General features: G+C 41.7%; 1 protein-coding gene across 1 annotated transcript in view; it reads right to left on the reverse strand.

Moving 5' to 3' along the window:
- The window catches only part of GRAMD4 (GRAM domain containing 4), a 78045-nt gene that overhangs the window by 49614 nt on the left and 9927 nt on the right, over positions 1–18504 (reverse strand). Inside the window, exon 2 of the mRNA XM_050912232.1 lies at positions 3381–3591. Coding sequence (XP_050768189.1) covers positions 3381–3591 — 211 coding nt within the window. The remainder of the gene's footprint in view (positions 1–3380; positions 3592–18504) is intronic.

The following is an 18504-nucleotide window of genomic DNA, read 5'->3' on the forward strand; positions in this document are numbered from 1 at the left end:
TCTGATCACAGTGTCCAAGTACCCACAGAGACCTAAGAAAGTACCTGCTATCCAAGACATACCTGGTAGTCAGGGCACTTAAATGAGAGGAGGAAAAGTACCCACACAAGCAAACAGCCAGCCTGTAAGTTGAGACCAAACTAGTTCAAATTAAGAGTAAGACACCTTTTGAACAAAAGGTCTCAGAAACCACTGAGAAGAATTCAAAGGAAAATAACAAATCCTTCCAACCCCAGGGCCCTCCTACCAGGAGCTAGTTGTACGCTTTACTCAAACATGAGTTAGGATGTTTATTATTGAACTAAAGTAGGTAAAGCTCACAGTTTTAGGATAAAGAATATAAGATGACCTCATCTGGCCATCCATTTTGTCCTTCCGCAGGGTGTAAATTTTGCACGTGCTACTTCAGTAAGACATGTGAAGTGTTGTATCTGTGGCCTGGGACTGAACGTTCACTTCACTTGTTGGAGGTGTGCAACAGAGAATGCTTTTCTTTGCAGATGGTCAGGGCTCTGCAATCATGAGCTTTTATGACAAGGCTTTTTACTCTAAAACCTCCATTTGTGGCAAGTTTTTGCATATGCTTGTCAAGTTCAGACACATACATAAAGAAGAGGCACCTAACGTGCACATTTCTAAGTGCACTACGTACCCCTGAGGCACAGTACAGAAGGGCCTTTCATTCATATGACTGTGCTGTACTGTTCTAATAGACAGAGATCTTTCTTTAATGACTCCATAATGATTAATACACCAGACTGGGGGGAAAGAAGGGGGGGGGGGGGGGGGGGGGGGGGGGGGGGGGGGGGGGGGGGGAAGTGGAGAGGGGCAGAGATGAAGCCTTTGTCAAGGGAATGGCTGACAGTGGAGTCAGAGACATCTACATGTTAAAGATGCAGGTGAGGGGACCAGGACTCAAATTTTGCATGCCTATGCTCAGTTCCAAGCCACCAATCTCGCTCTGTCAAGCCCATGAGTTCAGATTTTAACAGAAACAGTGAAGCAACAGAAGTGGAAGCACAGTACAGCTCACATCTATCTGAAAAGACACGCAGCCTAACTGCAATTTATGGACAAGACTTGCATTGACTTTTGTATGCTTTCAGCAGTTCCCCAAAGGTATTAAACAGGAAGAAACCAACAAGACTTGGTCTTCTCATGATCAGTGTAATAAAAGTATAATACTTTATATATATACTTTATATGTATACTTATATATACAATATAAAAGTTGCTTACAGAGCCTATAAAAGAAAACGTATAAGCAATTTAAGATTTGAGTTTTAGTTACTGAATTAAAAACAATTCAGGCACAATTCAACCATATGATCTCAATAAGAAAGAGACATAATTCAGAATCGCCCTGTTCACACAATCTCAGCCACTATTTTAATATTGACTTAAATAGACAAGCATTACTTTCTTTACTCCCGGCACCTTTGCAGCACAGGGGATTATTTCTTCTCCCTTCGTTTTATGGATGGGCAGCAGTGCTTAGTGGGCAGATGTCTGTGAGGGCCAAGTGCTAATTCCCCAAACTTCCCATCTGAAATTTATCCCTTATACGTCAGACCTCTTTCCTCATACAAGTTTGCTTATTTTGCTCGTATCTGTAACACAGCTGCTGCTCTTAGGCTGTTCCAGCATCACACTGGGTTTGGAGCTCCCAAACATCAGAAGCAGGGCAAAACAACAAGTCTGATACTGTTGCTGCTTTCCTCTCTCCCTTTCTCCCTGTTTTTAAAGAACTATACTCAACTGTATCCCAAGGACTTAGATCACAACAGCCCACTTAACAGTATGTAGTCAGCCAGAAAGCAAAGTGTTTCTCTTCAAATTACCTTCTCAGCACACGGAGCTCAACAATTTGAGAAAACAGAGACCATCACCACAGATGTGTAGCCGTAAGGCTTTATAACTAGTCAAAACTGTAGGTTAACCTCGCTATCCCCTCAGCCATACCATCCTGGAGCTACCATCCTCCTAAAGAAATACAGAAGATAGTATCTAGGGTTTAAGACAGATCTTTCTGTAGCCTCTAGCTCTGCCATCCAGATCCTTCTGATTAGATACAAAGGGTATTCCCTGCTTTCCACACATAAATATAATGCCTTAAGTTTAATGAAAATAAGCCAGTATTTACTTACAAAAAACTCAGAAAATACCATGTTGGAAGGGCAGCAGCGCAGATTAGTCCCAGTATACAATACATACATCTTAACAAATGACAGATGTCTTCAGTAGAATAAGAACAAAGGAAAGGCAATCAACAGACTTCCTTGTCTGAGGAGCTTGAGGATTTGCATATGATAGACTTTTTGTGACCGAAAAATGCTCTGTCATTACCACTTGTTTGTTCCATGATCATAGGAAAAAACTCTTGCAAAAGAGCTCCATATAAGCACGATTGTATGTGATACCATATAAGCCCACTTAAATTTAAAAAATCTAATAGTTACAGAATAGGATACAAGCTGCCAACCCCAAAGGAGATGCTTAAGCATATACAGTTTGAAGTCTTTTAGTTTAACACTTGCGGTGGGCAAGCCCTGTGCTTCTAGAAATGAGCTTTCAGACAACAGCCTGACTACATTTTGGGGATAAAAACTGCACGGTGAGTTTCCAAATAGGGTGGTACAAATTCTGACTTCCAAGTCACATTCTAGAATATTGAATTTCCATTTAGAAAATTCTAAATGGACAAATCTTAACTTAGATTGTGGCACTCCAAGCTCAAGGATCCACAGTCATTTTTTAACAGTTAAAGCAGGGTTATTCTTTTTTTAACCAATATTTAAGTTTTCCTGAAACAATGTCTTTTAAAAAGGTAGGTCTGTTTGGGTGCTTCTGCTTACAAGATTAAAAAGTTTTAGGACCTGAAGAGTCTTGCTCACCTCCTGCATAAGTTTAAATCAGCTCTATAGCATGGAAGCATTACTGGATACAACACTGCAGTGAAGAACAAGGTGGTGTGACCCTCTAACTCTAATGAAGCCACCAGGGGTCTTATTCCTACAGTTCTGGCCAGTGCCATTTGAGCAGATCTGAGCTCCTCAGACTGAAGTCTTTCCTTCAGGTGTGTTCATCAGTAGTTCAACAAAACAAATAAAAACCAGACAGCATTCAGAAGCTCATCCGAGGTTAACAAATCTGTCAACCCACAGCACCTAAAATCAATAGTAGGGACAGGGAACCCTAATACTAAGAAATTAATTGATCTTTCCACAAAATGGAAGGCTATTACTGGAAGCTTACTTCCTAGTCCACAGATCTTCAAGCGCTAAATCCAAAACATAGGGACAAAGAATTATTAATTTCTGTTATTTTTCTGCCTGACAACTATATAACATAATATAACGATACTTAAATCAAGTACTTACAGGGTCTCTCAGCTCTTCATTGTCTCGAGTTGACGTTCGAGGTATTTTCACCGGGATTTCATCTCCACATTCAGTGTCTGAAGCATTTGGAGACTCTGCTAAATCAAGGAACTCATCTCTCTTGTGACCTCTGAACCTTATTTTGTCCAACTTCTTTAGCATGTTCAGCACTGCACTTTTCTGCTTTACCTTAACATGACGGTTGGAGTCTCTGCAAGAAGCAAGACATCAAGAGTACTTTAGAAAGCTTGCAATAAACCTAAACACACACATTCTAATCACTAACTGCTTCTAACCATCTTTCAAGGGCCTTCCTGCCACTGGAGGAAAAACATGCTGCAGCTTAGCTTTTTAACAGGCATATTTTCCACAGTGTAACAGATGCATGGTTTGTTTTTCAGTAGTTGATGATTTAGCATCTTCCCACACTATCATGGCCTCTTTCTCATGGCTATTTTTAAAGCAAGGCAGAATGGGCACAAGCTAACAACCTGCACTCCAAAGAAAGATAAGGAAGTCAGTTCCTAACAGGTTACTTGAAACAAAAAAAAGTTTAGCTGATAAGTCCACATTCTTCAACTTGTTGATGCTTCTAATCAAGGACATGAAAATCCACTAAGCTTCACAACCAATCTTTAAATTCCCAGAAGAACTGGAGCAAAAGAGTAAGGAGGCTGTATCTCCCTACTGCTTTAGGCTAAGAAAACAGAAAGTACCAAGCGTTTATTGAAGAAAGCCACCAGACAGATCCATGCAGAAGATCCCACCAAATAGTAGAGATTGTTGAAATCGACCGTAAACCACATTCAAACGCACTGCCAAAATCCTTAAAATTACTACTACTGACAATCTTGTATACCCTTTGCTAGATTTCTATTACTGCCTTTGAGACGCAAAGGAGAATCACTTTATTCGTGATGCTTTCACATGTTTTTTAAAACTAGCATGACCAAAACTTTACTGTAAGAGTGCAGCCAGTATTTTTGCAGAAGGTGCAGGTGCCACAGCATCTGGAGGAATGAGAAATGCCCAGGACACTTCACTTCCAGAGACAGTATTTGACATGAGCAATACTTAAATTCTAAATCATAAATCGTACTGATTTATGTATGCATTTTGCTTTTTAAAAGACAATAGAAGAAAGCTTAATTATGTATGTAAACTCATAGTAATGGTAGCTTTCCAAGACACTGCACTGTATAATTTCTGATTTAAACCAGACCTGTTGAATCAGTCCGATTCGATGCTCTACATGTATCACACTCTCTACCAAAGGTCCCAAGCTCCATCTTTAAAAAAAAAAAAAAAAAAAAAGTTAGTTCCTTGGTCCTGCCACTCCAGCAAGCTACCGCTCTGGCTGTTTATAACAAACCAGCCACAATTTTCTCTCCTACAAACTCTGTTCCTCAGCTCAGAGCGTTCCATTTGGAGGGTGCTGCAATGCTCTCCCAAATGGGCTTTTGCAGTGGTAAAAATTTATTTGGAGGCACTTGTTCCTGTTACTATCCTTTTTTCCCCTATGGTCAACACTGCCCTCCTCTTCATTAAAAAACATGCTTAGCTTCATAACACATCATCCCAGGCACCGGTGTGAGATGAAAAAGCAAAGACAGATCTAGACATGCGTCACTTCAGGAGTATAAATAAAGAGCAAGAAAGAAGAGCCTTTTGCTACGGGCTCCCACAGCCTTTGCACTTGAGGCAATCCTCACCTCCTAACACAAACCTCTTTTCAACAGAGCTCTTCATCTTTCCCTGTGGATTCTCCGCTTACCCTAACACTTTGGCAGTGACTATTCACACCAAGTTCAAACCAGATCGTTCCCTTCAAAATCTGCCGTAGTTTGCACCTCTGCCAAGGTTTACTAGCACCCTTCACTTAAACACAGAAATTTGAAACTAATACAAATCCCCTATAGTGCAGCTGGAAAAAAAACCCACAAAACTCTTCCTTTATCAGAGATGCTTAAAGTGGCAGCCCTGTGTTTAATCTTTCACTTAAAGAGAATCACTTGCGGTAACTCACACCAAGGTTATTTTCTATGAACAGCTTTTCTTTGAAGTTCCATTACTTGTCAAAACTAAGTTTAAAATAGAAACACTTCTTGCTCATTCATTGACTATTTGATGAAGAAACTTGTCAGCTATCACATCCAGAAATAGGCCCTACTATTAATAGCAACTGGAGAACAAATGCTACCAGGGAAGTTTAAACCTCTGATAAGCACCAGCACAATTGTATCACACACCCTCCCATCTCAAAGATCTCCATCTATGTTCAACCAGTTTTATATACCGTGTAAGTCAGATTTACAGCAAAGCAGCTGTAAACCAAACCCCATTTGTTTGTCATCCATGCCGTCACTGCTAATGATACAGCTACATAAAGAAATAACAAGGATGGTAGAGTGCTACCCCTTTTCTGGTCGGCACTCATCAGCCCATATCAATGGAGGACAAGCATGCATCCCAAGCCTTCTCCATCCCTCTTATGGACGGAGCAGTTAACTCAAGGCTGGAGATGAGCATTGCTGTCCTGGGTGGAATCAGGAGTCCTCAGCATTCTCCTGTTAAAGCCACATTTATCCACCACTCCTCAAAGACCAGGGCTGGATCTGGACCTCTTTTTATAGCCTGGCATACATAGCACTTGAATGGACGTTTCAAGATCTGAATTCAGTTTTCCCCTTAGAGCGGATTCACATTCACTTATCACACAAAAGAAGCGAGAGGCAACAAAAACATCTTGAGACAGAGCAATCTCCAACCCTTCTCTTCAAGCTTGGCCTTCAGGCAATGAAGTATGAAAGACCCACGAGGCCAGTGAAAAGGCCCAGCTGTGTAACTGCCTGGGCTGGACACCGTTTGGGAACACGAAGTCCTAAACTCCACCCTTCTCCTAGGATGGTTCATGCATTTCAGCCCTAGGTCACAGAATAACCTGGCCAACAAACGTACCCATGAACACATTTATAGTATTTTTTACTAGTAAAACTGATGTACCTACCCTTAAATGTGTTACCAACTAGTCTTTTAAAAATGCAAACCTTTCTTTAAAGCACTAACAGATCACTCCACTGAATCGAGTCAGCTTAAATTTTATAACACAGAGGCTAGCAAAAAGAGATGTCATCAGTGTCAGTATTTTTAAAGTATTATTCAGTAGGTTGACCATTAAAAGAGGAAATAGTAAAGAATCATGTTCCTAGGCATTTTTTTTAAGTGCTTTAAGTACAAGAAGCTGTTATATAAAAATATCTGCTCAGTTATAATTTAAAAATAATAAGATCATTTTGTCTAAAAATTGTTTTGAGTGTACCAGGCTCCTAGATTACTTACAGTTACATTAGATTAACCTAAGCAAAAACCTAAGCTTGCCAACAAGCTCCTATAGAAACTCATTATCTGGCCTCCAGCCAAGTGCGCGATCCAAGACAGGCTTTTTATGTCAGCAGCCTGTTCTTGCAACTAGCAACTTTTTTTTTAGATAAAGATCAATAAATATGGTGACATTTCGGCAGTTTCAGGCTCACTAGGAAAAACGCTTCTCAGAGATTCTGTATTCCAAGTGACTGGGGTCAAATTTAGATAAGCTTGAGGAAGCTTTTGTAAAACGTAAGACCAGAATCTGATCTAGAATTAGATTTATTGTAAAATATAGTAACTAAATATCAAAACACTTGCTTCACCATCAGAGCTATTCATCCCCTCACCCTCTCCCAACTACCCGTCCACATCTTGGACTTGGTTCAGCTGTAAGTTTTAGGCTATTTCTAGTAACTCCCCATACCAGCAACATTAAAACCAACATGCAGTTTTGCACATGCAGAGCTCAGAGTGCAAATGCAGACCTGCATGTCCCTCTGCTTTCAAACTAACCATAAACAAATATTATGAAACTATAATAAAAATACAAATATTTTAACTCCATGCGTTGTAAACACTCTCATTTCTGAACACTGTCATACATGTGACAATAATTGTTCTCACTACCATAAAACAAACAAGCTATAAATAAGAATTAAGACTGGTATCATGCTTGCAAATTATTAACTTGACCAAAATAAAATCAAATCCATCCTCAACAATCAAGTTTATTTCTGCATACAAACACCCTACCATTAACGTAAGCAACAGGAGATCTTTCTCACATTCAATGCTATAACAGAAACTGTTGCAGAGCACCGTAAGGCAGATGCTGACTCTGCAAGACTGATTTAGGTCCAACTTTGTTGCACCTCAGCCAGATCTAATAATACTAGCAGGTCCTCTGTCATAATATAGTAAGGATATCTTACATTAACATGCTTACAAACAAGGCTATTCAGGCACCCAAGTTTTTAAGAAGGTGGCTTTCATTTCTCTTGTTGCAGTAGCAGAGGTCAAACCAGCAAAATTAAACAGCAGCCTGTAAAAATCATCCTGAAGTCCCAAACCATCCAGTAAAAAACTAGGCAACAGTTTATGTACACAGGGCTGGATTAGTGAAAAAGGCCTATATTTTCCACACTTAAAAAAAAAAAACCCAACTAAAATCATCTTTAAAGGTGTTTTTTTAATTGCCATTAATATCTAGTTGCTAAAGCAAATCCTTCAAGGCTGAGGTTTTATTCCTTTTACAGAGGGCCAGAGAAGAGATGACTTTATTTGGACCTAATACAAAAACCCTCAATTAACCCCCAAATAACTGTCAGACGTTCAGTTTAAATGAATATATCAAGACCCAAAACCTCAAACCAACATACGCACACATACCAAACTTATGCTAAGTAGAGAAAAATCAAGGTTTCCCAAACTTTCACGTAAAAATCATACGGAGATCTAGCACAGCTTTTTCTGCCTACGTTTACAGAGAGGCTTCAGCAAGGAGACAACCAGCTGCTGGCGAACGACAAGAGCCAGCCTGCCTGGTGCAGTCTGGAGGGACTCTGTTATGGGGCTTGCTCCTATGGCCATCCCCCCCACCCCTTTGTGCCACTGCTCCCCCCATGCTCTGCTCTTGCATGAACGTGGAAGAGGTTGGGATGCAGAAGGAAGGAGGGAACTCAGGGAAGGGCAGCACTCAGTGCACACTGCTTTTCTGGACATGTCTAACTAAAACTGGAAACCTCAGTGAGGACATCTAAGCCTACAACAGTTTCACGGTCCAGCTCTATATACTGCTCTGTGCAAAAAGTTCCCTCCTGCTACATGATTTTTCCCCCCCAATTTCTCATTTTAACAGACAGAATCTCATCTCAAGTCACTGTCTGAACATTTTGTACTTATTAATATTTAAGAAACTAACCAAAGAAAGATCAACTGACTGCACTTGAGAGCGCCTTGTCTGCTCAACTTTTCTTCACCCTGTGCACACACTTCTCCCAAATGGCTCTCCAGAAGGCTCACATCTGTGAAGAAAGCCAAACCTTACCCACAGTGTCTCTTCTTGAGCAACAGGGAGCGGTTTTGTATAGATGAAGTTGGCACCTTTCAAGAAAACTTTACATTAAACTCAGGATGCTTAAGCACGCAGAAGGGACGCAAACCTCACTCAACGCAGCCCTTTCATGAACGGCACCCATGTGAGACTTATGTCACCGAGGACTACGCAATATGTTAAGTTCTCTGTATAGAATGATGTCATCAGCTCTCGTCGGAAACCAAGAAATGGCAATGCTTTGAGCCAAACATCCAGTTGGACTGGCCAAGAGCAGCTTAGAAACACTCTCCAGAAGTTACAAGCATTGCACAAGTGCCCTCAATTTCCGACATCAACAAACACGTGGGGCTTGACCTTCAGAGCTGAGCTGTCCCCACGCTCAATCCGTCACAGGTTCATCCTGAAATTAGTCACCGCTTTAGCATCACAGTCTGGTAAAGTCTTCCTCCAATTACGTCACCCTTGGCCCCAGGGGCATAATATGATGTAATGCATATACAGAGCAAACTGCTTTCTGGTTTTGAGTAACACCTACTAAAAGCTCCTAACCCTTTCGGGGTCAGGAGTCCTTAAAACTCTAGGGATAGACTAGACTAGATAGGGATAGACTAGGGGGATAGACTTCGTTGGGTTTTTTGCATGAGAGATGAAGTTATCAGTTAGGTTACCTATGGTGTGGAGAAATAGTATGCTTAGTAATTCATGTTTATTTTTCCTTTGAGTTTAAAGGGAGATGAACAAAGAAAATCCCACCAGAATCATCTCCTGTGTGTTACAGACTGCTGGCAGAAGCAACAGTCGATTAACATGGGTCGGAAAGGAGCAGGAAGTTGTCCTTCACTGTTGCAGGCTTAATTAGACGCAGCTGTTAATTAAGCATCAACTCTGAAACAATTTAAATTGTCCACTGACTGGGGGAGGAAAGGAGGGAAAAAAAAGTGGAAAGCTGTGTAACATGCGCTACGGTACAACACGGGGACTGGAGACAGAAGTTCAACATACCAATCTTGACTGCCAGTGTTGAGGTTGTCACAGCAACCATAATGTAGCTTCATGAATATGCATTACGCTAAAATCTACTTTTTCCCCAAAAGAGACTAACGTGTCATTCAGCTCACAACATGAAGCTGCCTGGGAGATGAAACAGGGTTGTACAATAAAAGTGACTTGTCTTCAAAACCTTCAGCTTGGCTGCTGCAGACAGGAGGGGTTGGGGGAAGAGGGGAGACACGGAACATGGCAGCATGGGGCTGTAGGACTCTCTTCTGTACCTGCCTCAGCCAGAGGGTACTTCAGACATACCTGGCAAACATTTTAAGGCAGAGGTTCCCAAAATGAGCTGCTCAGTTCCTGCAAAGTTTCAGACCTGGGCAAGGCATCAGCCTTAATCCCTCAACCACCTGAGGACAGGCCCTTCAGCAAGCCAGAGGAGGTGGCACCTCCAGTGACCCTCCACAGAAGGATGGAGAAGGGGGAGCTGCTGCTCCCACTGCTAGGGACAGTGCCCAAGGCAGCTGAAAATGGGGGGCCTTGGCTTGATCATCACTGGAAAATTGTGGATGGAGGGGCTTACAAAAAAAAACCCAAACCACACACACGTACCTGTACAGGTCACACACCAGTGTATCAAGAAAGGAACCGAGGGCAGTGACTATTTCAGCTGAGTAGCTGTGAGAGCTGTACTTTGTACTTAATCCCGCACTTAACATCACACTGGAAACATCACACCTCCAAAACCACACCCCTTCCGCAAACACGTTGACACCCTACACACCTCTGTCTCTCATTCATCATGAAACGTAAAATTAGCAAGCTCTGTTAAATTAATTCCTCTGTAAACTGGTAAACTGGGAATTTTAACTCCCAAAACAGGAATATAAAGCTCATTTTTTTCCTCAAGACACCTGTGTGGGGAAAAAAGTGAAACATTCACTATGCCATCACAAGAGCAGCACCAAAAGCCCTGCAGCTTTATATGCTGAGCATGACGTCATATGGTATGGATTATCCCTTTGGTCAGTTGGGGTCAGCTGTCCCGGCTGTGTCCCCTCCCAGCTTCTTGTGCACCCCCAGCCTCCTCACTGGTGGGGTGGGGTGGGAGGCAGAAGAGGCCTTGACTCTGTGTAAGCACTGCTCAGCAATAACGAAAACATCCCTGAATTATCAGCACTGTTTTCAGCACAAATCCAAAACGTAGCCCCATACTAGCTACTATGAAGAAAATTAACTCTATCCCAGCCAAAACCAGCATAAAGGGGCAGCATGTCATGATAGTAATAAAAGCCTATCGCCCTCCAGGTGAACCCCTTCCTCCACGGTCACCCACTGGGTCCCCCCTTGCCGCCCCTGTCCCCCCTGCTGCGTACCCATCCTGATCCCAGACGAGCCCAGCCAAGCCTGAAGCCCACTTGATCACAGGCTAACACCAAAGGGAGCAACCTCGTTCATTTCTGCCATGGCCTTTATGTCACTTGACCACTCATGCAGTTCATCAGCTTGTTGCTGATGCAACTAATTTTTGTGTTTGTTTTCTGGCAAGGTCAGTCTAATCAGAGCAGACAGCTATGCAGCCTCACTCATGGTTGCACAAGCTATTAGAGCTGTCGTGCCACCCACACAGAAAATGTTTCTGGTCATGGGCAGAGGGAGAAAGTATCCTTTTCCAGCAGCCACCTGCATTTAAATCAAGTTAGATGATTGCAAAGCCTCACCCTAAAGACAGTGTTTATGAAGCTGCCATGAGGTATATTTCAGAAATCAGTCCCACGCCAGAGCTTCAGTCCCTCCTCTGAAGGATGGGGGAAGAGCTTGTCACAGCTTGGCATTGACAAAAGGCTTTTTTCTGCTTCCTCACTCTGAATTTTGTCTACTAGTCAGGGAAGCTGAGGGCAAAGACGGGAAGATGAATATCACCAGCTCAGCAAGAGCCTCAGCATACAAGAAGGCTCAGGCAGCTCAGGTCTGGCTGGGCTTCAACCAAGTAAGAAGCTGGGGCACAGGGGAAGCACTGCCATAAGCAAGCACCACAACTTCTGCCTATAAAAACAGAGATACATGGGGGTGACAGACGGTGGGGAAGGATGGGACACGACTAACACAGGGTAAGATTAGGCTATCACTGCATATATCTCCTCTTCCACTGTTCAAATGGAAGTGTAAGAAGCCTAGCTTGACGTAGCACTAAGAATAAAGTTGGCCTTTTACAATCTGCTTTAAAATAAACATTTAAAGTCAGAAGTACATGTACTAGCATGGAACATCTTACTCAGACTAATAAGTTTATTATGGAAGGTGATCACTAACTGTTTAGAAAGTGTGAGCCCTGCCAGCTCTGAAGAAGAATTTTAACTCTACCCCTTCAAGTAAAAAAAGTGCAAGTTATTGAGACCAATGCAGTTATACCTGTTTGATGCTGACCGCGTTTTTCATAATCTCAGCTGCATGTTCATCATCTTCTAGTTTTGAAGAATGACTACGTATTCCTTTTTTTTTCCCCAATAAACAAAGATTTCACCTTGCTATTCATTAAAAAAAAGAGAACTAAGATGTACACATTTGAAGCAGGACACAGCTCACAGCTAACAACTGTAGCCTGACTAATCTCTGCTGACCTCCATGCAGTGCATGTACCTCCACTGAGCACGGCTGAGAGCATGCAAACCCATTGCTAAAGAGAAGCCTGCCCCAACCCTTACCAACAAACATCTGCAGCACCATGCATAGGCAACTTGCACGTTTGAGCAACACTTCACATGCACCACAGTGCCAAGCTACCTATGCATTACGGTTTCACTTATGGTAAGGCCATACAGAAGGAATTACTAAAGCTATCAGGCAAAAGACCACAGACCTACAACTGCTGTGTTCCATATGCAATGTAACACAATGTAAATGAACTCCCTTACCTTTTTGTTCACAAAGCAGCCACAGGGACATGTTCATACTCCCCAAATCATTCAGCTATCAGGGCACCTCACTGAGAACAAGGCCAAGGGCCAGAGGACAGCAAGATGGTCTACTTTGAGGGACTTCCCTCAATTTAGGGAGACAATTCAGCAGAAGCCAACATTAACTTGTTACTCACTTACAAAGACGTTATCATGAAACCATCTAGATGCACGTTTTCAGCGGAAGATTCCTAGGATGCGGTGATTTTGTGTACAACACTTTGCAACTTGCTTCTGCAAGCTTCAACTATTCTACTGCTGATCTCAGAATTCATTAAGCCTCTGAAATACCTATGTTGCAAAAATAAAACACATCAAAAACCAAGTGTTTCAGATGTGTTAACTACAGAAATCAATGATGGACACAGCCAAGGGAAGGAACGGAGTATTTTACCAAACACCAGTAGCCTTCCAACCGCCATACAGTCACAAAAATAATTTTAATGAAGTTTTTTAACTTTTCCCCTCATGGGTAAATAAGTTCAACATTGCTGGTACACCAAGAACTACAAAGATACAGCTAGCACATGCCAATTACAACAACCACTATAATTAAGAACCATTCATTTCCTTCCTATATACTGGCCTTGAACTTACAAAGAATGTGTATAATCCCCAAATCCCACACATTTCCATGTGAGAAGCAGTGCTGCTGCTCGTTCTGTTCCTTCTCCCTTCCTCCCAACATAAACCTGAAAATGCTCCTGAAGTTGGGGCTACAGGCACAGAAGAGATAGGGCGGGGGGGGGAATTAAAAACACTATGTGGATTATGCAAGTTTGTAGCATTGTAATTCCTCATCATGTCAGCTTCTAAATGAAGGGGCATGAAGTATTGTGTAAAAACTTGCATAAATAATACGTAAAAGGACACTGTGTGAAAGACTGCTATGCTGCATGACACACGAAGGAGGGATTTATCCAAGCAAGTTAAATGAAGGAGTAACAGAGAAACAGCAAGTTTCATACAGTAAGTCTGGCTTCAAGCATCAGCTTCATTTCTGGCACCGTCTGTACTACACAGCCACTTGTAAAAGCCATGTAAACTATTCCTTGAAATCTTATCACAGAGTAAAAAACTCAAGGTCAAGCTCGCACCAGACTGACAGAAACGTGAACAGCAGCTCCACTGGAAAGCAGCACTCTGGAAAAGAGCCTCCTTCATCCCACCCACACAGCTTGTCAAAAGATGAGAGGGATATTTTTCTCCACGTAGCAGAGTTTGGAAATCGCAGAAGAAGTTGTGTGACACAGGAAAGAACCAAACTTGTCCTGTAGATATCACGGACACCTCCTCCATTTCTTCAGAGTGCAATCCTTTACGTAAGTCTGTCTGCACTGTTGGCACATTTGCTATAAACAGAACTGAATCACTGTACCCGAAAGACAGTTTTGATTTCTGAACTGCAATTACTTGTTTAAATAATTTGGCTATTTAACTGACTTCTCTTAACATAGTGAAATGGCAGGCTTAAGGTTGAAAGGCCCTGCTGTTCAAGGTAATCTCCCTTACAGGAACAAACCTCTATTCCCTCACATTTCAAACTGCATCATTCCCTCAGTAGGCAGAATATCTGCTCTTTGTCCCCATGCTTACAATAGTAATCCTGAATAAAAAAAAAAAAAAAAAAAAAACCAGGAAAAAACCCCCCACACACACAACACCCAAACCAAGCTAGTATAGCCACACCAGGCAGCAGAGTATCCAACCCTATGAGAAACTAGAGGGGCCATAAGGAATATAAGCACAATCCTGCAAGTTAACTCTTTTGTTTAGTAAACTGCTTGGGTATTCTGCCATAACTGCAGATCTTTCATCATTTCACATGTTGATTTTAACATGCTTTGGACAGCAAAAATAAGTGGAAATTTTTGCTATTAAACATGATTCTTCCAAGAAGCACATGTAGTCTGGGCATCTCCTTCACGCTCTTTCCCAATAACCTCTGTACATACTATCAACTGCTATTAAAAAAGCCAATTTTGGTGATACCACTAACTGCTCTAAGTAGAGGATTGAAGATGAACACCAGTCCAGCCCAAGAAAAGGCTGCCATACGTGCTTAGCAGTTGTGACAGTTAAATAGGCAACTGGTGGAGAAGCATGAACATGAGGCTGAGCAGAGGGTGTCCCCTCACCCCACCAACAGTTACACATGGGGGACGACAGCGTGGATCTATGCTGGGAAGTGGAATAACCTCAGAAAGAATGACGGAGCCTGTGAGTCAGACACTTGTAGGGAAATACATGGGAGGGAAAGAAAAGGAGAAAAAAAAAAAAAAAAAAAGACATTACTCCAGTTAAGTTTCCCATGCATTCTTGTCTTTTCTCCCAAATTTTATTAGTTGGTGAAAACAATTTCATTTTGCAAACAAAACCAAAATAACTCATCACTCCAGACACTCAACACTGCCGCAAATGAACTCTGGCCAGCAACTGCAACCCACTCGTCTCCAGACACACACGGAGTGGCTCAGCTCTCCACCTTCAGCAACCTGGCACACATGGCTGCATGCATGACTGATGGAGGAATGAGGAGGAAAGACGGAGATACGCAGCCATATTCTATGAGCAATTTTGAGGCTTCCTTAAAGCATGCATAGAGTTAAGGAAAACTAAACAAAAAATTCCATAATTTCAAGAAAACACAGAAATGATGCATTACGTCAGTCTGTAAGGAACGTACAAAGCCTCTTCCTAACAAGTAAACTAGCCAGCTGACACTATTATCATAAACTAGCCCAGTTCTTACTAATTTGGCCATATTTTAGGAAATAAACATTTTAATGATGCTTGTTATATCCTATTGCCTCATAACTGCAGATGACAAGAAAAAATTATACACAGGAGTTAACAAGTACATTTTTGAAGCTGCTTGGAACAACTGGAACAAGATATCTTAGAGCAAGTCTTTAAATAAACCAGCACACATCAACATGGGGTAACCTATGAATCCAACGGCATTTGCACTTAATGGATCAGCTCTGCGGTTTATTAACCAAGCCTGTACAAGCACTCTGATGTACCATACTTTTTGCATGCTTTATTTCAAAACAAAGTATTTTCTCATCTCAAAATGTCACAAATACACCGCAAAGCCTGTCAGGCTGCTAAGATGATACACACCCAATGACAGTAAATAGCAACCTGGCACATCGCTGAGCCTTCAGACTCGAAATAGATTTACATTAACACAAAGATAGCAGGACAGAGAGTTTAGTAACAAAGTGAAGAAACCAAGGGAGAAGAAATAAGACTTCAGTCATCATTTCAATCAGACCAAGCAACTTAAAAGCCAGCTACAGGATGGCATTTACGTCTGCCTCTAAGACTGGGATGAGGGCCAGAATTACACTATTTGAGCTGATGGGTTTATTTATGCCATGATGACACTTCAGTTAGCAATGATAAAGGTCCAAAGGTCAAAGTACTTTAAGAAAAAGAGCCATATACACACAGTATATCTTTCTGAGCAGTTATGGTTGGGGTGGGGAAGGAAGGGGCAGGGAGCGTTATTCCTTGCACACACTCATCTGCCCCATAAGCCACCGTAAAACCACTTCAGCTGTGCCCATTTCAAAGCTTCCTAAGTTCATAAAGGAGATTTCTGTAGAGATCCCACCTTTCTTTGTCCAACCGCTCCTAAGAAATGGTTTGTTTTTCCAAGTCAAAGCCAGAGAGAAGCCAGTGGTGCCTCATGGCAAAATTGAGAGGCCACGTCACCACCTGAAGTTGAGACCACCCACAGACCTCCAAAAGACCTCCCGAAAACTCCCTAAAAAAATCTGGGAGAAGGAGTAGAAACAAAGGCAGAGAGCAACATTTTTGACACTTCTGTCAGTCTCTTAACCAGGACTTCTTCCAGCTCTAACATATTCCCAATTACTTCATTAATATTCACATACTTAAATCTTCGAATTTTAAAAACTAAACTATGGATTTCACTTTTCAAGAAGGATCCTAAAAGTTTAATTACCAATCAGGCTCAAATTCTGGTTTGGGGATATCAAGCCTTTTGTTTACACTACACAAATGTTTTAACAGATACAGTCTCTCAGTGTCATGGAAACTTGGAATTCCGAGACTTTTTGCATTAATGACAGAAGCGTGCTGAAGACTGCAGGACATGATCGAACTACCAGCTAGCACTGAACTCCCACTAACCTCTGATTTGCTTATATAATTGCCATCGATGTTAAAAAAAAAAAAATTTAAAAAAACATTATACCACATTATTCTTAAATATTTTAGGGATTCCAAGAGGCTCCCATCTGTGCCCAAAAGCAAACTACAAAGCATCTAATTTGCTGAAGGGGAGAAAAAAAAAAAAGAAAGAAAAAGAAAGATGACATCTTTGGATTTCTTTGTTGTAGGCAGGGTCTTCATCCAGCTGCAGGATCTAGGCAGGCTGACTAAACATGAGCAGGGACTTGGATGGCTGTAAACAGGAGTCTGTTCTAAGCAAGACCTAAGTCATGGAAGATGAGATGACAAGAAACAGGGACAGGCTGTCTTTAGGGTGAAAAGAAACGCTGTAAACACACAATGAAGGGATAGTTCATATCCTACTGATACTCCTGCCAAACCCTTCTATTTATTGGACAGTACAAAATCTTCAGAAACTAAACAGCAGTTTTAATCAAGGACTGTTCTGGGTTTTTATTGCTGCACTCAACTGCATACCAGAGGCGTCAGGCCTCCAAGAGCTATATTGCAACAAGCAGACTAAAAAACATGCTCTGCTACAACTTCTCCTTCAGAAGAGGCAGCCACACTGCCCAGAAGACATGAAAGCAAGTTCTTCTGAACTAGAAGACTGTTTTCCAGTAAGTGGAAGTGTTTCCGCGTGCCCAGGAATTACGACAAACAGTAAGATCGGAAAGCTGGTCGATTTGTATATAACCAGCCCTAAGACCTTTGACTAAGACCTCACACATGTACAGAAAAAAGTCTTTGGATTTGGTATATCAGTTAACAAGGCTACAGAAGAGGTCAGACCACTTCATACTGGCGTTCCTACACGAGGATGCGTACAAGAGCACACGGGGGACAGAAACAGCTGTCTCCCTTCAGGAATGACAGGACTACTGAACCTCACGCAATTGAATACCTTTAAATAAAGGTGTTTTCTTTAGCGGACTGGCTACCAGGTGAGCTTTCATTTCCACCTTGTCAAGCAGAGCGCTTTGCTCTCGCCCATGCCCCAGTGACAATACTCACATTACTAGTTATGACTGCATTTTGCAAAAAACTTTTACTTTAAGAGTTGAATCTACTGGTTAATCTTTATTTAAAAAGAAAAAGAAGTTATTTCAAATTATTATCAACTTGTAAGAAAGAAAATCTGCATGCTTGTAGCTAATCTACTTCAAGAACTGGTGTCTGGCATGTCCTCCATGGTTCAGAAACACCAGCGATGCATCTGCTTCCTAAACACAGTTTCTCATCTCCCATTTCAGATAACGAGCAACCTGTGGTCAGACAGTCATCTTCAAGGTCCGACCCCTTCTTAGCTTTTCCAGTAAGTATATCTGTCTTCACCTACTTTTCTTCTGACTTTTACAAGAATGCAGCATTAACTTCATAGCAATTAAATCACTGAATTAAAAAAGCTCTAGAAAACACCAGTCTATGCAACTACCAACACTTGGTTCAGCTGGAGCTTTTAAAAAGGAAGGAGAAAGTAAAAAAAGAAAATCACCGCCTTTAAAGCAAACACTCTTCTTTGTGTCAGTCCATATAGTGTTTCCAAACT

This window comes from Gymnogyps californianus, chromosome 1, assembly GCF_018139145.2.
Source record: "Gymnogyps californianus isolate 813 chromosome 1, ASM1813914v2, whole genome shotgun sequence".
NCBI classification, from domain to species: domain Eukaryota; kingdom Metazoa; phylum Chordata; class Aves; order Accipitriformes; family Cathartidae; genus Gymnogyps; species Gymnogyps californianus.